The sequence below is a fragment of the Osmerus mordax genome, chromosome 1 (genome assembly GCF_038355195.1).
Source record: "Osmerus mordax isolate fOsmMor3 chromosome 1, fOsmMor3.pri, whole genome shotgun sequence".
In the NCBI taxonomy this organism is placed as follows: Eukaryota; Metazoa; Chordata; class Actinopteri; order Osmeriformes; family Osmeridae; genus Osmerus; species Osmerus mordax.
In genome coordinates, this window is record NC_090050.1 from 23427080 (window position 1) to 23448342 (window position 21263).

The window sequence follows — 21263 nt, forward strand, 5'->3', positions numbered from 1 at the left end:
GTTTAGAAACAGATATCAATAACAGTTAGAGACCAATTTAATGTCATTTTAACTGGACCGTGAGACTCCGAACACTCAAAACACCTTTACACATTGTTTTTTGCTGTTCTATATTCACTTGTCGAATCTTCTTTCAATGTATCAAACCTTTAAAAAAGCAGCGGTCCAACTGAGGTCACGAAAACCAAACACATCTCATTTGAAAAATTAAACTAAGGGATATTAGTTTTATGAGGCCGAAAGGAATTAAAACTTTGACGATATAAACAGATCTTTAATAACACAGATATATCAGGGATGTTCAGTCACTGGGCTATCGGCAGACAAACAAATGGACGAAAAATTAATACTGGAATATTTTCACATGATGATTTTCACTTGATTCCGTTTAAGGGTGTATCTTGCGTAATTCCAAAGTATGTCCTTTCTCATTCAACACCTTGAAATCCGGGTTCAACTGCCCAGGCGGGAAAACAAACACAGCGTTCTGGAAGGAGAATGTCTCACGAGGTTGGATGGATTCTAAACAGTTATCCTTCAAGATAGGCGCTCGCTTGTGTTGCCAGGCCCGCCCTTTTCCTCCTTGCATCCAATCAATGGAATGTCTCTGTTATTCTTGTTTGTCCTTAATGGTCCCTGGTTTCTACCAGTCATCAACACTCAACCAATCACATGCAGCAGTCCCAAGGTTTCTGTGCAGGAACAGGAAGCGTGACGTCCGGTACCAAGGATCCACAGAGGAGTAGAGGACTATCGCGTGACCTGGAATAGAATAACGAGATGTTACTTTTCACGTTTAGAATCAGAAATCAGAATCAGAATCAGAAAGGGATTTATTCGCCATGAAAGTTTGCACAGACAAGGAATTTGCTTTGGCAGGAAGGTGCATACAATAAACATATACCTAAAATTTAAATATGTGGACTAACTATACTAAGGGTACATAAACTAGCAGTACTAAGTGGGATAAATATAAGTTGCCGTAAATTACAATATAAAAATACAAAAATACAAATATTACAAAAAATACAAATGTACAAGATACCATGTTGTGGTGCAGTGCAAAAGCAGTGTGTTTTAAGCAATAAGTCATTTGAGTCAGTGTGGTCCCTTGGCCTTGTTGAAGAGGCCAACAGCGGAAGGGAAGAAACTGTTTTTGTGGCGTGAGGTATTGGTCCTGATAGACCGCAGCCTTCTGCCGGAGGGGAGTGACTGAAACAGGGAGTGTCCAGGGTGGGAGGAGTCGGCCTAGTTTAGCAGATGCTTTGATCCACAGCGACAGGACTTTGGGACAGGAGGTTTTGGCACCACTAATGGATGGTTACAGATGCGATTAAGGGTGATCATGACAGAGAATGTGGTGAGAGCCTCACGGGCCAGTCTGCTCTGATTGGACGACTCGTCCAAAAGAAGAGGGAGAAATCTAGGCAATACTAGTTAATGCCAGTACTAATACTGAAAGTTAAAGGGTTAGAAATAAAACCTATATCAAACTACCCATCTTGTTTCAGATTCCCAGTAACTAACATAGTTAGTAATGTAGCTCCAAGCTGCCTCCCAGTATTGCAGCTCGCCTGAACAGCTGGGGGTCGACAGCTGCTGCCAACTCCACTGTCACCCAGTCAGACCTGTGTTTAAAACCAGGGAGATCATCCAGAGAACAAGCTTCTCTGAGCTTCCCAGGCCCAGACCAGGCCTCAGCTAGACACCAGCCTTGTGGTGCTCAGTTAAACGTGTCTCTCTGGACTGGGATGAGATCCGTCTGCATCTCAGCCTCCCAGGGTCTGCATGCTGCATCTCCACACAGCCTCCCAGGGTCCCAGTCCTGCATCTCCACACAGCCTTCCAGGGTCCCAGTCCTGCATCTCCACACAGCCTCCCAGGGTCTGCATCCTGCATCTCCACACAGCCTCCCAGGGTCCCAGTCCTGCATCTCCACACAGCCTCCCAGGGTCCCAGTCCTGCATCTCAGCCTCCCAGGGTCCCAGTCCTGCATCTCAGCCTCCCAGGGTCCCAGTCCTGCATCTCCACACAGCCTCCCAGGGTCCCAGTCCTGCATCTCCACACAGCCTCCCAGGGTCCCAGTCCTGCATCTCCACACAGCCTCCCAGGGTCCCAGTCCTGCATCTCAGCCTCCCAGGGTCCCAGTCCTGCATCTCAGCCTCCCAGGGTCTCAGTCCTGCATCTCCACACAGCCTCCCAGGGTCCCAGTCCTGCATCTCCACACAGCCTCCCAGGGTCCCAGTCCTGCATCTCCACACAGCCTCCCAGGGTCCCAGTCCTGAATCTCCACACAGCCTCCCAGGGTCCCAGTCCTGCTCTGTGTTTCATGTGTTGATTCATCAGATGCAGACACACAGGGTGTGTGTAGTTGAACGGCAGCAGGTCATCATGGAGAGCAGAGTTTGGACAGCCTTCGTTCCTGCTCTCTCTCTCTCTCTGGCCCGTCACTGGTCTAAGCCCAGTGTGAACCCACAGTCATCCACTCTACCACCACTGTCTCCATCTACAATACTCTCCTTCGCTTCACACACACACACACACACACACACACACACACACACACACACACACACACACACACACACACACACACACACACACACACACACACACACACACACACAGACACACACAGACACATGCACACAAACACACAAGATGATGTGGCTAGGCAGAGATGGGATTTTTTGTACAGTAGTTTCGTTTATTACATTAAAAACACCATGAACATTATTCAGGCTGACATTCTGCTGGCATAAGTACTTCCCAGAATATGAATCCAGTGGAAGCCAGCAGAGCAACATGCTGTACTTGTATAAATAAGACTGTTGTCCTTTTTTAGGAGTTTTGCCCTTTAAAAGTGGAACACTTCACAACAACTTTCACAACAAATCATGCTACTTCTTGAACTGGTAAGAATGAAGTTAACACACAAACACACACCAATATCTGCATACACGTGCACGCATGAACAGATTCATATTTTCATACATTTTCACGCACACACACAAACGCTCACACCTCAGTTTCTATTTTGAAATATCTGCACCTATTAGTGTAATCTAATTAACAGCTGGCAGGGGTTCAATTGTTTTGTCCCAGCACCCACAGAGAGCTGTGTCAGGTGACGAAGGTGAGAGGGGCTTACATTTCCTGATCTCTCTCCCAGACCTCCTCCATCTCCTGCTCCCTTGCTCGCTGTTCAGGGACACACAGTCTAATCTTCGCATTGCCGTGGCAGCGCTCCAGAACCCTCGCCATGGAGACCCCGGACAGCGAGGGCATGAGGTGGAGATTCAGGACTGCGCCTCTCTGGCTCGCTAACGGTAACCCCCCCATCCCCCCCCCCCCCCCCCAAAAGCATCTTCTGAAATAACAAAATATATAGGAGGGGAGGAGTAAACGAGGAGGGCGGAGGAAGGTGGGCCATCATCTCACCAGGTTGGTGTCTGTACACCTTCTCCTCTTCCCTCCCTTCCCCTCTGGTATCTTGGCATCTTGTTTGTATGTTTGTTTGTTTTTCCTCCTTTGTTTTGTTTCTCTGTGATTCTTTTGAAGTTCCATCCAAGATGCGCATACATCTCAAAGACAGGACCCCACCGGAAGCCTCTCTCTCTCTCCATCTCTCTCATCCTATCTCTGCCTGTCTTTCTCTCTCTCTCTCCCTCTCTCTCATCCCATCTCTGCCTGTCTTTCTCTCTCTCCCTCTCTCTCATCCCATCTCTGCCTGTCTTTCTCTCTCTCCCTCTCTCTCATCCTGCTGCCAAGTGGAAGTAGGACAGGCTGCCTCAGCACACCTGCAGTATCTGCATCAGTGCTGCTAGTGAGAGATGTAGGTTGTTCAACTAGGGGGCTGCCATGCTTTCTGCTGCTGCTCGAGCTGGGAGTGGAGTTTAGGAGAGAGAAAGAGAGAGAGAGAGACAGGATACTGAGAGAGGGGGGGGAGAGTTGGAGAGAGATGGAAGGAGAGAGAGATGGAGGGAAAGAGAGAGATGGAGATGGAGGGAAAGAGAAGGAAGAAGATGGAGGAAGAGATGGGAATAGGAGAGAGATGGACGGAGCGGGAAAGAGAAGGAAGAAGATGGAGCAAGAGATGGGAATAGGAGAGAGATGGACGAGAGACACTGAGGGAGAGAGTAAAAAAAAAAAAACGTCATCGTCGTGGCCGCGGTTGTCAGAGCGACGGCGGAGCCCCACCTTGGTGGTCTTGACCTTGCTGCCGGTGCTGCAGCTCCACCCCTTCTGGTCTGGCAGGACCTTGCACTCCTCCCCCTGCATGCAGGGCTGCATCTGGCACCACCAGCGCTGGGCCACGATGGAGGCTGCAGGGCACACACACTCTGATCAGCACTGTTACACTGGAGCACACACACTCTGATCAGCACTGTTACACTGGAGCACACACACTCTGATCAGCACTGGTACACTGGAGACACCCCCCAAAAAACTACAACCCTGAACTACATTTCTTCATGATGCTTATAAAAAGACCTGCTCACAGCTTACCGTCCACACAAGATGGCGCCGCCCTTGTTGTCCCGGCAACCTGTCCGGGAAAACAGGAGCACTTGACGGTCTGAGATCGTTCCTCGATCTTGTTCTTGTTACAGCATCGATGAGCAGCGATCACCTCACAGGTCCCTGCCTTCACGTGCACTGAGGAGAGGAGAGAACTGTTAGACTAGACCCAACACGTCTGTAGAGACAGGACAGAGCTGTGTTTGTGTTTCATAGACACAAAGACAGCTACACCATCAAAAAGCAAACAACTTGGAGGCAGACAGGTTGTGTTTACGCTGAGGTCTGAGTTGAACCAGCTACACCCATAGACCCATAGATTTTTTTAAAGGGACAATAAATAAAAAAAAATATCACATCTACCCACGTTATACAGTATATATATATATATATTTGTTTTATTCTTTTTCACTGGATCAAATATCAATACAACGGTAGTTTTGATATAAATCTCCTGTCAGCTAGGATCTTTTATACATGGTCGGCAAGATGAGGCGAGGTAGAGAAAGTTTCAATGTGCTTTTAGATCAGCTCTAATTACACCTGTAAAGATTTTCAATTTGGGTTCTCGGGATGAAAGTAGATTGAAAAAGTGCTTCCAACTCCACGCTGCAGCGTAATCCCAAAACCTCATCTACAACATTAAAAAAACATTTTGCTTCCAATCAATAAGGTGCCGTTCACGTACCCACAAAAGGCCAGACAACAATGACCAATTGAGTGGTTTTTGGAACAGAAACTCAATGATGCCTAAACAGGTAGGGTCTCTGCCCTTGGTTTGATTAGTGAAAACAGAGGAGAAAGCCCTCAGGTCAAAGTTAATTTCAGAAGTTGGAATTGCTTTAAATAGCATATTCAGACTTGTTCAGGCAGAGAGGGAGTGGGCGGGGTTAGCTGAGAGAGGCTGATTGAAAGTCCCTGAAGGAGGAGAATCACTCCTTCAGAATCAGGGATGAGACTGGGCTGTTAGGGAAAGAGGCTGGAGGTTGGGGCTGGAGCTGAGGTTATGGATAGAGGCTGGAGACTGGGCTGTTAGGGAAAGACGTTGGGGCTGGAGCTGGAGGTGGGGGCTGTTAGGGGAAGAGGCTGGAGGTTGGGGCTGGAAGCTGGGCCTGAGGTTGGGGGGGTCGAAGCCTGGGCTGGCGCTGGGACTGGAGGCTGGGGAAGGAGGCTGGGGCTGGAGGCTGGGGCAGGAGGCTGGGGCAGGAGGCTGGGGCAGGAGGCTGGGACTGGAGGCTGGGGCAGGAGGCTGGGACTGGAGGCTGGGGCAGGAGGCTGGGACTGGAGGTCGGGGCAGGAGCCAGGACCATGCTGGGTCTAATCAGTGGTCCACCCAGGTCTCCAGAACCCTCCAGTCAAGGTCCCAGCCTCTCGCACACAGTCCCAGCATGCACCACGGGTGGGGAGGTCAGGGGTCAGGGGCCTGGGCACGACCCTGGTGAGGGGACTCCTCCAGGAGACAGAGAGTGTCGCTTAAAGCATCTGCTAAATGAATACATTGTTATTATTTTAAGAGCAGACAAGCAGAAAGGAATACATCAAGGTTGTTTCACCACCAACCTGAACTGACAAGTATGCAACATATCTTGTGAATATCTACACGTCAAATGCCAGTACTTTGAGGTTTGTACTATATGTGAATAAATCTGAAAAAAAATTGACATTATTTGATTGGTTTTAATTGTATGAAATCAATGATTGATGTAACACTATAATAATAATAATAATCATAATAATGCTTATATTAAATAAGGATTCCCATGTACAAAAACACATTCCCTCCGCACAAAAACATATTTAATATTTGACCTGTGTATTTAAAACTGCGGTAATTGAATTACCATCAGGTTTGTGAGAAAGTCTCTATTTGGACAAGCTGTCAGCAGATACAGAGGGAAGACTAAATATTTGTCCAATTAACTAACACATGTCAAGTGCTATTAGCGTCCCAGTAAGACTGCTGTGTCCATTAGCATGTTGCTATTAGCACGAAGACAGAGAACAGATGACACATCGTTTGTCTCCAGAATGGAGGCCATCTATAAATAAAACAGAGTTTACAGCATCCGTCTCCAAAGACAGAGTATAGACCTACTGGAGGCTCATCCTTCACACAAGCTTATTTCTCTTTTAACACAAGCAATTATAATCCCTTTAAGTTGCTGTCACATTTATGAATAGATTGTTGACGAGCGACAAAAATTAATAAATAAATAAAAGAGTAATATTTCCCCTTCGAGTTTATTTATGAAATCAGTTCAGGGGAAGATGCTTCAACACTGTCAGTCATGAGTCTTGAGATGGAGAATATTAAACCTTGCGCTTCTCAAAAACAATCTCTAAAAGGTTTGTTTTCTATCATTATGCAAAAACAGTACAATAAAGTGGAGAGAAAGTCAAGGTTCAGGAGAAATCTGCCAATTTATTAAGAGGCACAAAACCACAACCCAAACATTTTATATGTACAAGAAACTAGGTCATTTCAGCAACAGAAATTGAATATTAATTGTATTTTCTCAACACTGTATCCCAAAAATATAGACAACCATTAAAAGCTCTTCTCCATGAAATACCTTACAGGTAACATGCCTTCTTCAACTGTGTATGATCTGATTGACAGCTGTACTGTCCTACCAAAAAGCATCTTGCCAGCTCTTACACAGTGTCTGCTCTTATCCGCACCGATGGGGAACCCTGGAAACGCAACCATTTCACGGCACCCGGGCGCGGATCATTAAACGCTGGTCCTACTGATCAGCTGCAGACACAAACCTCTCCAGGAGCCCCACAGGGTTCTGTAGCAGGAAGAATCATATTGTATTTATAAAGCCCTCTTTAATAAGCGGTTTTACAGAGGGCTTCACACATGCTCGAGGGAAAGGGGCGGGGGGGGGGGCGGGGGGGGGGGGAATGACTCATCCAATCAGCCATAGTGGGAGCCCGGTCCAGCCAGCTACAGGTGACAGGGCTGTGAGGAGGGTTCAGGCCATCTGGGTGTGAGCAGAGATCAGCTCGACGTGACAACCTCCAGTCATCCTGCTCAGCAACACCACACACAGGAGACACTGGAGATGAGAGGGAGAGGGGAGAACAGGGAGGAGAGGAGAGAGGAGAGGGGGATGAAAAAAGAGAGAACAAGGAGGAGAGAGAAAAAGAAAAGATGAGCTCGAGGAGGAAGAGAATAGAATGAAGAAAGAGAGTGAAGAGAAAGGAGAAAATACAGAGGAGAGAAAAGGGAGAGAGACAATAGACAGAATAGAGAAGAAAGAGAGAAGATAGAAGAGAAGAGAAGGAGGGAGAGGGGAAAGCTGGCAGGGCTGCCTCTGAGATCGTTCGGTTGTATTAATGTCAAATCAAAATGTTATTTCCTGACGGACCTGTTACCATGGGCAGTTTCTCCTCCGAACCCCCCCCGCCAACCCTGGCCAGGAAACCAGCTTCTCTGCCCACCCAGGCACGACCCTCGGGTCCGGCTTCATCACAAATTAAGAGGGAGAAGAAAACAAAATGTCCTCACTTCCTCTTCTGACCTTCCTCTAATGCAGGACCTGCTCCATCGCTCTCAGACTGTTACCAGGGAGATCAGAGTGGAGCTGCCGGAGACACGATCAGTGCGCTCCTCGACCACAGCAGGAACAAGAGAAACACACTTTTAATCAAATAAAACTTTATTTGTACAGCCCTTTTCACAAGCGATGTCACAGAGGGCTTCACAAATCAGCACCTGTAACCAACCTCAACCCTAAGACAGAACAATTGATGAAATGTTGGGAGGAGCAATTCAGTGAGGGATCTGCCTGTCTCTCTGTCTGTCTGTCTGTCTGTCTATCTGACTGTCTGACTGTCTGACTGCCTGTTATTCTATCAGGTCAGATTCAACAAACCCAACCACAGCACAGTCACCATACCAGAGCTCACAACAACCAATCAGACAAGCAGAAAACAGCCTATCAAGGAGCTGGAGACAAATCACACTGTGGAAAACAGCCTATCAAGGAGCCGGAGACAAATCACACTGTGGAAAACAGCCTATCAAGGAGCCGGAGACAAATCACACTGTGGAACAATATCACATGAAATGTACAGCCGTGGCGACGTACATTTCGTGTTTGCAAAACTTGCTGGGCCTTGGCATAAATTGACTGCTAACATAATTTCAGTAAGTCATATCATCAGCACAGGGGAAAGTGTGAACTAGTTCTAGCCAGGTGAAATCACTATCATTCTGATTGGATTTTAAGAGCAGATTGACTGCTGTAAAAGAGGGGACTATTTGCATATATTGAAAATGTCCGCCCCCAAAAAGCTTAAAAATATATTATATGTGCCTTATTGTATTCCAGTATTCTATAGAAACATGTGAAAACTCTTTCCTCAAATACTGAACCAGCAAACTTTGCAAAACACAACATTTGTCATTGCCAAAACCTATGGCCACGACTGTACCTCAAACGGGTGCTGTTATTCCGTCCGTATAAAGTAAACACACTCAGTGTGGTGAAGGGATGATAGTTTTACAGTAAATCGTCCACTAGGTTTAGGATGAGGAGAAGAGTATGTTTAATTGGATTACCGTTTCAGAAAAGACTGAGTCATTTCTTCTGTGAAGTAGACCTGCTGCGCTGACAACCACCCTCTGCTCAGGAGACACACACACTAACTGACACACACAGGAGATACTACACACTTTCAGCTTACACAAGCTGCTGTTTAGCAGCTCAACACAGCCCAACACAGACATCTTTCAGGAGACTGGCATGACATGTTATCACCTTAAAAAACGGTTTATTTGGAGAGACTTGCAGTTTTTTGATGCCTTCTGAAGTCGAACCAGACAAACACTTGAGAAGAAACTTCTTTTTTTTTTTCTCACATAGAACGGTGTGATTATCAGTTCAGGTTCTGGGTTAATAAGTATGACACAACCAGCTGTTAACGAACACCTCAACGGAAAACATTTCAATAGACCCGTTCAGACACACACTGGTGGTAGACAAGCTGAGGCATGAAGGTCACAGGACAATGTTTATAGTGCATAGGGAAAAACATTTAGCCAACAGATGTTAATGTCAGCCTACAAGTCTGTCAACAGATTGTATTATTCAATCAGGCAGATATTACAGCCGTGGCCAAAAGTATTGGGAGCAACATACATTTTGTGTTTGCAAAGCTTGCTGGGACTTGGCATAAAATGACTGCTAACATAATTTCAGTAAGTCATATCATCAGCACAGGGGAAAATGTGAACTAGTTCTAGACAGGTGAAATCACTCTATCATTCGGATTGGATTTTAAGAGCAGATTGACTGCCGTAAAAGAGGGGACTATCTGCAAATATTGAAAATGTTCTGCCCAAAAAGCTTAAAAATATATGAAATGTGCCCTATTGTATTCCAGTATTCTATAGAAACATGTGAAAACTCTTTCCTCAAATACTGAACCATTAACAAAACATTTGTCATTGCCAAAACTTATGGCCACATCACAGACCCCTCACTGTAATCAGAATATTATATAGGTTACAGCAGTAACACATACATGTGAATGAGTTAAAGATAGAATAGACCGTTCACCAGAAAAAGCCCCCCCCCCACCCTTGACCAGCATGGCCCCTCCCCCTTGACCAGCATGGCCCCTCCCCCTTGACCAGCATGGCCCCTCCCCCTTGACTCAAGAGGCTCCTCCCCATGAGGGTCCCCATCCCGGCCGTGCCAAATGACGTTGTGTCCTTGGGCAAGGCACTTCACCCTACTTGCCTCGGGGGGAATGTCCCTGTAATTACTGTAAGTCGCTCTGGTTAAGAGCGTCTGCTAAATGACTAAATGTAAATGATGGAAGAAGCCCCTCCCCCTGTCTCAATAGGCCCCTCCCCCAGCCTGAGGAGGCCCCTCCCCTGGACGGAGGGCCCAAGAGAGTGGGAAGAAACAGATGAAGCATCCCGATGAAGGATTAATGGCCCCCTCGCGCCGGGCTTAAGTCCTTGTCAGGCCTATCCATCTGGCTGCCCCCACACATGATCAATCCCCTGCCAGCACACAGGCCAACAGGCCAGCCCGTTATTAAACACAGGGCCAGCCTGTTATTAAACACAGGGCCAGCCGCAATGAAGAGACAACACTTAACAAATGAACTGTCTCCACGGTCTGCTGTCCACCTGACAGCTCCAGAGAAGGCAGGAAGCAGGAAGCTGTGTGTTATTTAAACTATGAGAGCTGAGAGAGAGGTATGCAGCCACATCAAGTCCTCCCAGCCGGCTGCTTTTCCTTCGACCAAATGAAGTGATGTGAACTTGATTCTATTCTGTATCTTGCTATTCGGTCAGCCCCGCTGTGGTTTGAGGTGTGACTGTTCTGTTAAGCAGGATCCCTGGGGGTAGGCTGGGCTAAAATAGGCTATGCTAGGTTAGGCTGGCTGGGCTGGGCGAGGATAGGTCAGGCAGGGCTAGTTCAGGCTGTGCCGGGCTAGGCTAAGCTAGACAAGGCTAGTTCAGGCTAGGCTAGGTCAGGCTGTGCTGGGCCGTGCTAGGCTAGACAAGGCTAGTTCAGGCTAGGCTAGGTCAGGCTGTGATGGGCCGTGCTAGGCTAGACAAGGCTAGTTCAGGCTAGGCTAGGTCAGGCTGTGCTGGGCTAGGCTAAGCTAGACAAGGCTAGTTCATGCTAGGCTAGGTCAGGCAAGACTAGATTGGTGTAGAGATAGAGTGGTAGACAGAGAGAGAGAGAGAGAGAGAGAGAGAGAGAGAGAGAGAGAGAGAGAGAGAGAGAGAGAGAGAGAGAGAGATAGGTAGGTAGGTAGGTATACAGATGGAGAGGTAGACTGTATTTTAAAACCTTATAGTTCACTTCACTCATCCAGCCAGGGCAAACACAGGAGAGTGTGCTGGACCAAGATAATACAGGAGGATGGTGTGGGCGTGTGAGTGTGTGCATACGCTTGTGTGTGTGTGTGCATGAGCTTGTGTGTGTGTGCATACGCTTGTGTGTGTGCTTGCGCTTGTGTGTGTGTGTGCATGCGCTTGTGTGTGTGCTTGCGCTTGTGTGTGTGCCTGCGCTTGTGTGTGTGTGTGCATGCGCTTGTGTGTGTGTGTGTGTGTGTGTGCATGAGGAGGAGACTCTCGTAAAAGTCTGTCAGGATTTATATGATCTGACTGCGCCTTTACAGGAACGAGCTTTCAAACGACAGTTATTAAAGCAAATGTGTTTAATTCACGACCGGGGCCCGTCAATCTGTCACAGTAATAACAGCAGGGAATTAGCCCTGCGAGACCACGTCCCACTCTCCAGACATATTCTCTGCCACATTGTAATAGCGCTGTGCCAGAGCGCGGTTTGAGCTAGACCAGGTACATTTACATTTAGTCATTTAGCAGACGCTCTTATCCAGAGCGACTTACAGTAAGTACAGGGACATTCCCCCTGAAGCAAGTAGGGTGAAGTGCCTTGCCCAAGGACACAACGTCAGTTTGCATGACCGGGAATCGAACTGGCAACCTTCGGATTACTAGCCCGATTCCCTCACCACTCAGCCACCTGACTCCCCCTGACTAATACTTTAATGAGTGGTGGGCACCAGTTCACACAAGTTCTGCCCTGCTCCGTCTCTAAGCTCTGGCTTTGCCGAGTCGCTACCTGGCCCCCGTCACTCACCCAACTGACTTTCTCTGTCTCTATCCCTTTTCTCTCACTCTCCCTCTCTTTCCCTCTTTCCCACTCCCTGCCTCTCCCTCCCTCTCTCTGTAATCACTGCTGTTATGGCAGGAATCGAACTGGCAACCTTCGGATTACTAGCCCGATTCCCTCACCGCTCAGCCACCTGACTCCAGGTAAGATCAGTGAACTCAGCAATACTGCTCTGTCCTCGGGAGAGAGGTTTCTTCTCCTGAACAGGAAGAAGCTCACCATCTGGCAAACCGAAAGGTTATTTGCTACTTCGGTTAATGTCAAATAAATATCCCTGTATGGAGAACGAAAAATCCTGTCAAACCGTGTGATTAATCCAGAACTAACAGTCTTCGTTGTGCGTTGCTTCACAGGAACATACATCAGTGTTCTGTCGAGACAGAGGTGAGTGCCGACTCACTGCGCTCCATCGTCAGGGAGACAGCACCCTGCGAAGAGATTAGGCCTTCCGCACTCACCAAACCCAATCAAACTTTATTTGTACAGCCCTTTTCACAAGCAATGTCACAGAGGGCTTCACATACGCCCATAGATCAGCACGTATAACTAAGCTTAACCCTCAGAGAGGACAAGGACGAGCACCCAGGAACACTCAAGAGAGAAAAAACTGAAGAATCCTTAGGAGGAGCAGTTCAGTGAGAACAATACATTATTCTGTTGGGCTCTAACAACAGTTTTCTTTTAGGGCTGTAACAACACCATCTACAGTGGGCTGTAACAACACCATCTACAGCAGGGCTGTAACAACACTACAGCAGGGCTGTAACAACACTACAGCAGGGCTGTAACAACACAGTCAACAGCAGGGCTGTAACAACACAGTCTACAGCAGGGCTGTAACAACACAGTCTACAGCAGGGCTGTAACAACACAGTGTACAGCAGGGCTGTAACAACACAGTCTACAGCAGGGCTGTAACAACACTACAGCAGGGCTGTAACAACACTACAGCAGGGCTGTAACAACACTACAGCAGGGCTGTAACAACACTATAGCAGGGCTGTAACAACCCTACAGCAGGGCTGTAACAACCCTACAGCAGGGCTGTAACAACACCATCTACAGCAGGGCTGTAACAACACCATCTACAGCAGGGCTGTAACAACCCTACAGCAGGGCTGTAACAACCCTACAGCAGGGCTGTAACAACACTACAGCAGGGCTGTAACAACACAGTCTACAGCAGGGCTGTAACAACACTACAGCAGGGCTGTAACAACCCTACAGCAGGGCTGTACCAACCCTACAGCAAGGCTGTAACAACCCTACAGCAGGGCTGTAACAACACTAAAGCAGAGCTGTAACAACACCATCTACAGCAGGGCTGTAACAACACCATCTACAGCAGGGCTGTAACAACACCATCTACAGCAGGGCTGTAACAACACTACAGCAGGGCTGTAACAACACGACACCAGGGCTGTAACAACCCTACAGAAAGGCTGTAACAACACTACAGCAGGGCTGTAACAACACTACAGCAGGGCTGTAACAACACTACAGCAGGGCTGTAACAACACTACAGCAGGGCTGTAACAACACCATCTACAGCAGGGCTGTAACAACACTACAGCAAGGCTGTAACAACACTACAGCAAGGCTGTAACAACACTACAGCCAGTAACAACACTACAGCCAGGCTGTAACAACACTACAGCAGGGCTGTAACAACACTACAGCAGGGCTGTAACAACACTACAGCAGGGCTGTAACAACACTACACCAGGGCTGTAACAACCCTACAGCAAGGCTGTAACAACACTACAGCAGGGCTGTAACAACACTACAGCAGGGCTGTAACAACACAGTCTACAGCAGGGCTGTAACAACACAGTCTACAGCAGGGCTGTAACAACACTACAGCAGGGCTGTAACAACACCGTCTACAGCAGGGCTGTAACAACACTACAGCAGGGCTGTAACAACACAACAGCAGGGCACCACCCTCTCTGTTGCATATAACAGCGTGCTCATCATTCTCAATTATTCACCCCATTAAAGATCCTGCTACTGATGAGTTTTACACATCCCTGGGGGGGGGAGGGGTGGGGGGGGTTGTTCAGCCTCACTGATTGGACATGTGACTGCAGATCAAGAGCTAGCAGGTACAAATCCACCCATAATTCTGAGTGTATATTTGTTTATGATTTTTTTAAGTTAACATTTTATTACACTATAATATTATACTACTACAAATGTTTCTTAAGTGGTTTATTTACTTAACATTGGTACTGTAGTTGAGATATCATTTATATTATCCTTGCCCAGTACCTGGTAGCACCTAAGATCTGGTGACTCTCCCCTGAGCCTTGGAAATACAGAAAGGTCTTTGACTCCAACCGAAGAAAGTTGGTTAGAACTATGCACAATTCAGTTTTACTTTCTACATGAACTATTGTTATGTCGCTTTGGATGAAAGCGACATCAAGCAGTGAATCAACTGTAATGTAGAAGGATAGGGTTGTGAGTGCCTGCGATACTATTTCATAATGTGATGGTTTTAATAAAGGAAGCTCTAACGGTTGCTTGCTTGAAGATCCAGAACCGAGGGTTGTGGTTTGGAGAAGATGGAAGCTGCAGTTAGAAGCTATTGGGCCTTTAATGTGTATATTTCTGAGAGAAAGAGAAGAGAGAGAGAGAGAGAGAGAGAGAGAGAGAGAGAGAGAGAGAGAGAGAGAGAGAGAGAGAGAGAGAGAGAAAGTGAGTATATATATATATATATATATTCATTTGAACTCCACATGAACTGTGTAAATGTAAATTCTTGTTTGCACACAGAAGCATGCCTGGGAGCAGAGGGAGCAGCTTGGGACTGTGCAGTAAAAGTCCAGCCACAGGGTCTAAAAATACTTCACAATAAGAGCCCGGTCACAGGGTCTAAAAATACTTCACAATAAGAGCCCGGTCACAGGGTCTAAAAATACTTCACAATAAGAGCCCGGTCACAGGGTCTAAAAATACTTCACAATAAGAGCCCGGTCACAGGGTCAAAAAATACTTCACAATAAGAGCCCGGCCACAGGGTCTAAAAATACTTCACAATAAGAGCCCGGTCACAGGGTCTAAAAATACTTCACAATAAGAGCCCGATCACAGGGTCAAAAATACTTCACAATAAGAGCCCAGTCACAGGGTCTAAAATACTTCACAATAAGAGCCCAGTCACAGGCTTTAAAAAGGTATGTTCGCCGTAAAAACGCAAAACCTTGAGATAACACTAAGAACGAAACGGTACAAAACGGCACAAACACGCCGGTTACCGAGAGCGATAACAACTAAAAGACGGGACAAAAGAAACGGATGATGTTGGATTCCAGGTGTGCGTGATGATGATGGACAAGACGGGCGATGCAGTACAACCCAGGTGACCTTGCGTGCCGGAGGGGAGGAGCAGGAAGACAGACGCGGTCCCAGTGAACCCCACCTCCAGCCTGCTCCGTCTGTTCCTCACGCCTCCTACTCTGCCCAGGAGTCTCAGCGCAGAGCCCTGGGGCGACTTGACTAATCACAGCTTGATGACTGTTTTCCAATGAGAGGGCAGAGGACCTGCTGCGGTACAAAGCTCTTGCTTTCGGTGTTTCGGATGTTTGAGGATGTTTCAACCTGGTTGCATTTGAATAGTGTAGGTTCCATGGCAGCTCTCTCTCTTCCTCCATCTCTCTCTCTCTCTTCCTCCATCTCTCTCTCTCTCTTCCTCCCTCTCTCTCTCTCTCTCTCTTTCTCTCTCTCTCTCTCTCTCTCTCTCTCTCTCTCTCTCTCTTTCTGCTTACATTCCTCACGGTTTCTCTCTCTATTTCTCCTCGTTTCATTATTTGTTTCTCTTTTCTCTTTTTCCTTCCCTCTCACTCTCCCTCCATTCCCTCTCTTCCTGTTTACTTCTCTCCCTCCCACTCCCTCTCCCCCCCTCCCTTCTTTCCCTCCGCCTCCCTCATTTCACTCCTTCCCATTCTCCTTGCCTGTCTCTCTCTCCCTCCTTCTCCATCCCTCTCTCTCTCATTTCTCCCTCCCTCTCCCCCTCAGATGTGCAGGTCCTCTGGGTTGTGTGGTCTTATTACCGAGCCGTGTGCTCTGAGCGTCTCTCGTCGGCGCACGCTGAAAGGTTCAATTGGTTCTGGCGAGGGCCCCCACCCCGATAAAACAGAGGGGCTAAAGAGGTTTGTTTGTTGGGCACACCTTGACATGACCTCCACAGGCAGGTGAGCCAGCCTGGTGATTACCTCGGTGTAGCGACAGCAGTGGGCCGCTAGAACTCCTCTCAGGGCTGATTGGCTTAGCCGCTCAGCCCCTCTCTGGAGTCCAGCACCGCAATTATTTCTCATTTGTGCAACTTGGAACCGCAGAAATTGTTTTAGTTTGTGTGTATCCACAGACCCCCCCCAATATACGACCACCAAACTCTCTGAAAGGAGTCTCACTCTCTCTCTTTCTCTCTCTCTCTCTCTCTCTCTCTCTCTCTCTCTCTCTCTCTCTCTCTCTCTCTCTCTCTCTCTCTCTCTCTCTCTCTCTCTCTAAACTCTCCTACTCTGGGCCAGAACGCCCACCTGGGGATTAAAAACTAAACCTTGTGTTTCATGTGGAGAGTTTGTGAGTGTGGACTGTTTATGTCTCTCTAGCTGCAGGACGGCAGTCAGGCTGGTAACCACGGTGACGAGGGTGGAGTACACATACTCAACAGTATATACCCATTACAGGCACTGATGCATCGGTAAGGCAACACGTCCACATCGGCTATGGTTCCCCCATGTCTCACTCTGAGCTTCCCCTCTCCCTCACCAGCACGGCAGCCAGGGTTTTCATTTACATTTTACATTACATTTAGTCATTTAGCAGACGCTCTTATCCAGAGCGACTTACAGTAAGTACAGGGACATTCCCCCGAGGCAAGTAGGGTGAAGTGCCTTGCCCAAGGACACAACCTCATTTTTGAACGGCCGGGAATCGATCTGGCAACCTTCTGATTACTGGCCCGATTCCCTAACCGCTCAGCCACCTGACTCCCAGTGTTTAAACACTTAGTCACTGAACACACTCCAACCTTCACTCCCACTTCCTGTATGCTCAACTGTCAATCACACGCTGATGTGTCCCCAGCACAGCTGCAGCAAATTAACAATAACAATGTTATAATCAACCTCTGTTTGTTTCTCTCGTGTGGGTGTGTGCGTGTGTGAATAAGTGAGTGTTTGCATGTGTGTGAGTGTGTGCGTGCATGTGTGTGTGAGTGAGTGAGTGTTTGCATGTGTGTGTGTGTGAGTGTGTGCGTGCATGTGTGTGTATATGTGTGTATGCATGTGTGTGTGAGTGAATGAGTGTGTGAGTACGTGTATGTGTGTGTGTGTGAGTGTGTGAGTGTGTGTGAGTGTGTATGTGTGTGTGTGTGAGTATGTGTGTGTGTGAGTGTGTGTGAGTGTGTGAGTGTGTGTGTGAGTGTGTGTGTGTGTGTGTGTATGTGAGTGTGTGAGTGTGAGTGTGTGTGCGTGTGTGAGTGTGTGTGAGTGTGTGTGAGTGTGTATGTGTGTGTGTGTGAGTATGTGTGAGTGTGTGTGAGTGTGTGAGTGTGTGTGTGAGTGTGTGTGTGTGTGTGTATGTGAGTGTGTGAGTGTGAGTGTGTGTGCGTGTGTGAGTGTGTGTGAGTGTGAGTGTGTGAGGACTGCTCTTACCTATGTGACTCCTGTGTGAGGAGGCGAGGGTGAGTTCTCCCCAGAGCGACAGCATGCACAGGGACAGCAGGAGCAGTCTTCTGCACGCGCTCCGTAGCTCTCTGCCCCGCATTCTGCAACAACACAACACAGGCCAGGTCGTTACAGGAGACCTCATCAAGACTCATCAGAATCAGAATTGGTTTTATTCGCCATGAAAGTTCACACAGACAAGGAATGTGGCAACTGTTACTGTATGGAGTCAGATTAGTTTCATAATTCAAACAAACAAACGTAACACGATTCACAAATGTATTTCATGATTCACAAATAAATGTAACCCGATTCACAAATGTATTTCGTAATTCACAAATGTAACGCGATTCACAAATAAATGACCCCATTACATTTGTTTGCAACCTGACGAACACGAGTTACAAATCGGAGAACACGAGTTACAAATCGGAGAACACGAGTTACAAATCGGAGAACACGAGTTACAAATCCCTGGATTAGCATTTGTATTTGTTGCATTTGTGTATGTGGACTTTCCTGACGCGCTTAGATTCACAAATGCATTTTTTTCAAACAAATATTCTCTGCAGCCTATCAGATCGTCTCTTCAAATTTTAGCCAATCACATTAACGTGTCTATGTGGACTTCAACAACCTGCCATAATAACGGACAAAATGTCTCTTTCAGATCACGAGCAATGTCGTCTGGTAGCATGTAGGTGAAATATTGCTTATTAATCTTATTAAACCGATTATCATACGTGATTGAATATTCTTGAGAATGGCAAGATCCATGTTTAGTAATTTTAAGTGTTTCCTAGGCTAACGTTTAGCAAGCTAGCTGTGATTGGCTAAAATTGGAAGAGACATCTGATAGGCTGCAGAGAATATCTTTTAGAAAAAATGCATTTGTGAATCTAAGCGCGTCAGGAAAGTTCAAAAAATCCACACACACAATGCAGGGATTTGTAACTCGTGTTCTCCGATTTGTAACTCGTGTTCATCAGGTTGCAAACAAAAGTAATGGGGTCATTTATTTGTGAATTGCGTTACATTTGTGAATCACGAAAATACATTTGTGAATCACAAAATACATTTATGAATCGCGTTCCATTTATTTCTGAATCATGAAATACATTTGTGAATCGTGTTACGTTTGTTTGTGAATTATGAAACTAATCTAACTCCATATTACTGTGGCATCCAGACTAATCCACAAACTCAACCACAAACTCATCCAGACTCTTCCACAAACTCATCCACAAACTCATCCAGACTCATCCACAAACTCATGCACAGCCTGGGGAGCGGAAGAGATAAGTACAGAGGAAATATGCTGGTTTTTATAAGGAAGAGGGTCAGATTATTCTGCGGGCCTCACTAAGACTGATCTCCAACTGTCTCCCTAAATGAAGCCAAAAAAAGGCTAACAATTCCAGAAAGCTTATAAGAGGATCGGATTCTAATTCTGAGAAAGAATCACATTGTTATTTTAAGGGCCTGAAAGAGAGTTTAAGAAGTACTTTGTTACACTGTGTGTGTGTGTATGTATGTGTGCGTGTCACTGCCACACACCCTGGGACGTAGTCTCAACCTCACAAGCTCCAACTCCACCCAGAGGACGTTGAATTTGATTGGCAGCCCTCCTTTGATTGGAGCCACCTGCACTCTGATTGGCCTGCTGCGTTCCTCCGCGCACAACAGGGAGCCCCAATCCTGCCAACATGGCCGCCCACAACCCAGAACTAGAAATCAGGACACGGCCTAGAAGACATCCACAAAGTCGAGAGCGAGCTGTCGCTCGTCATTCTCAGATTGACGGTGAGGATTCATGTTTTTTTTTGCAAGATATTTTCCCAGGTAAAACAAACAGCTGGAGAGGGCTGTGCTCTCGCTGATCTCCCACAGCGCTGTTTGTCTGTCTTCACGCCATAGCGTGTTTTTACTGACAGCGCGCTTAAATACGTTTGACTCGTTGACTCCAAAATGGCCGCCTACGTGTACATCCATAAACGAGGACTCGAAAGTTGAGGAAAGCTCAACTTTTGAGTTAGTACGGAGGCATGAGTCAAATCTGAGCACGGATGTTTCAAAGCAGCATAAACCGTTGCCTTTCGTTATGTGGCACAAGCCATCTGGAGAACACCCACCCTGTGAGCGCAGGTCCGTCAAAACTATCTGTTGTGATCAGGTGGGGGTCAGGTGGCTGAGCGGTTAGAGTATCGGGTTAGTAATCAGAAGGTCGCTGGTTCGAATCCCGGCCGTGTCAAATGACGTTGTGTCCTTGGGCAAGGCACTTCACCCTACTTGCCTCGGGGGGAATGTCCCTGTACTTACTGTCAGTCGCTCTGTTATGTAATTACATTGGTAGTTAATGTTACCTTAATGTTAAAATGTTGCTCATTTTCCTATTTAGAAAGAGAGAGAGAGAAAGAGAGACAGAGAGAAAGAAACAGAGAGAGAGAGGGAGAGAAAGAGAGAGACAGGGAGAGGGAGAGAGTAAGAGAGTGAGAGAGAGACCATGTTGAAGGCTAGGCTGAGGGAGAGAGAAAGAGAGAGAGAGAGAGAGAGAGAGAGAGAGAGAGGGAGAGACCATGAGGATGATCCAGCAGAATTCCTGTTGAATAGTTGTTAGGAGAGACCAAGCCGCTTGTTTTGGTTGGAGGGCACAACAAACCCAGTGTTGTCTCTCCCAGTCCTGCTTCCTGATGTGTGACCACATCCAATCAGCTGCTTCCTGATGTGTGACCACATCCAATCAGCTTTGGCCCAACATGCCCTGGAGTCCCCCGGACCTCCCCCTGCTCTGCTCCAACCTCCAACATCTACCAACTTCTCCTTAAACCACCACACTCTCCACAGCGAAGACCACTGTAGCACATGCTAACCCATGTCAGCGACTGAAATCTAATGAGTGCACACTAGGTTAAAACGTGCGGATACGATTTTGCTCTACGAAACAAGCTTTGTCGAGTATGAAAGACTCACAGTGCAGCAAACCCCATTCTGTGATTTCTGTGATAGTAAACATACAAGGCCCGTCAAATTCACAGTTTGAAGCTGAACAGATCAAGCAGTCAGAGTCCGACTGGTTTCATCCAGACATCAGCGAGGAGACAATTAGATCCATCTGATCCTTCCACTTCCTTAAAGCTCATTGTATGTCCAGGAGCAGTCAGAGGAACAGGGAGTGAAGAACTGGCAGGGCTGTGAAGGAACGTTCTCCATGAGCAGACGCCGCCAGGAACTCCAACCGCCCGCGATTCCATGGTGAGTCAAGAGACTGACCTCCCATGATGCTTTGCGAGATCGCTCTGGTTTCAGACGAGCCGAGCTGCCTACCTGCCTGCCCACATGCCAGCTCGTCTGAGTCGCTAACGAGTCCCTTCAGAGCGCTCGTCTTCCGGTGGAC

The 21263-nt window shown here is 47.3% G+C and overlaps 1 protein-coding gene across 1 annotated transcript; it reads right to left on the minus strand.

Annotated features, from left to right (window-relative positions):
• Window positions 1–697: 697 nt before the first annotated feature.
• On the minus strand, window positions 698–17969 carry tafa3a (TAFA chemokine like family member 3a). Its single transcript, XM_067242492.1, has 4 exons — window positions 17858–17969; window positions 4510–4659; window positions 4201–4325; window positions 698–762 (listed from the first exon to the last, which is right to left on the minus strand). The coding sequence occupies exons 1-4, from the start codon at window positions 17967–17969 to the stop codon at window positions 751–753; spliced, it is 399 nt and encodes a 132-aa protein (XP_067098593.1). The 3' UTR covers window positions 698–750.
• Between the last annotated feature and the right edge of the window lie 3294 nt (window positions 17970–21263).

Excerpts from the sequence above, each read along its gene's own strand:
- tafa3a (XM_067242492.1), bottom strand. The coding sequence starts at position 17,969 with ATGCGGGGCAGAGAGCTACGGAGCGCGTGCAGAAGACTGCTCCTGCTG. Across the intron at positions 4,660-17,857 it reads CTCACACAGGAGTCACATAG|TGCACGTGAAGGCAGGGACC; the intron begins GTAAGAGCAGTC and ends TCCTCTCCTCAG. Across the intron at positions 4,326-4,509 it reads GGCGCCATCTTGTGTGGACG|CCTCCATCGTGGCCCAGCGC; the intron begins GTAAGCTGTGAG and ends TGTGCCCTGCAG.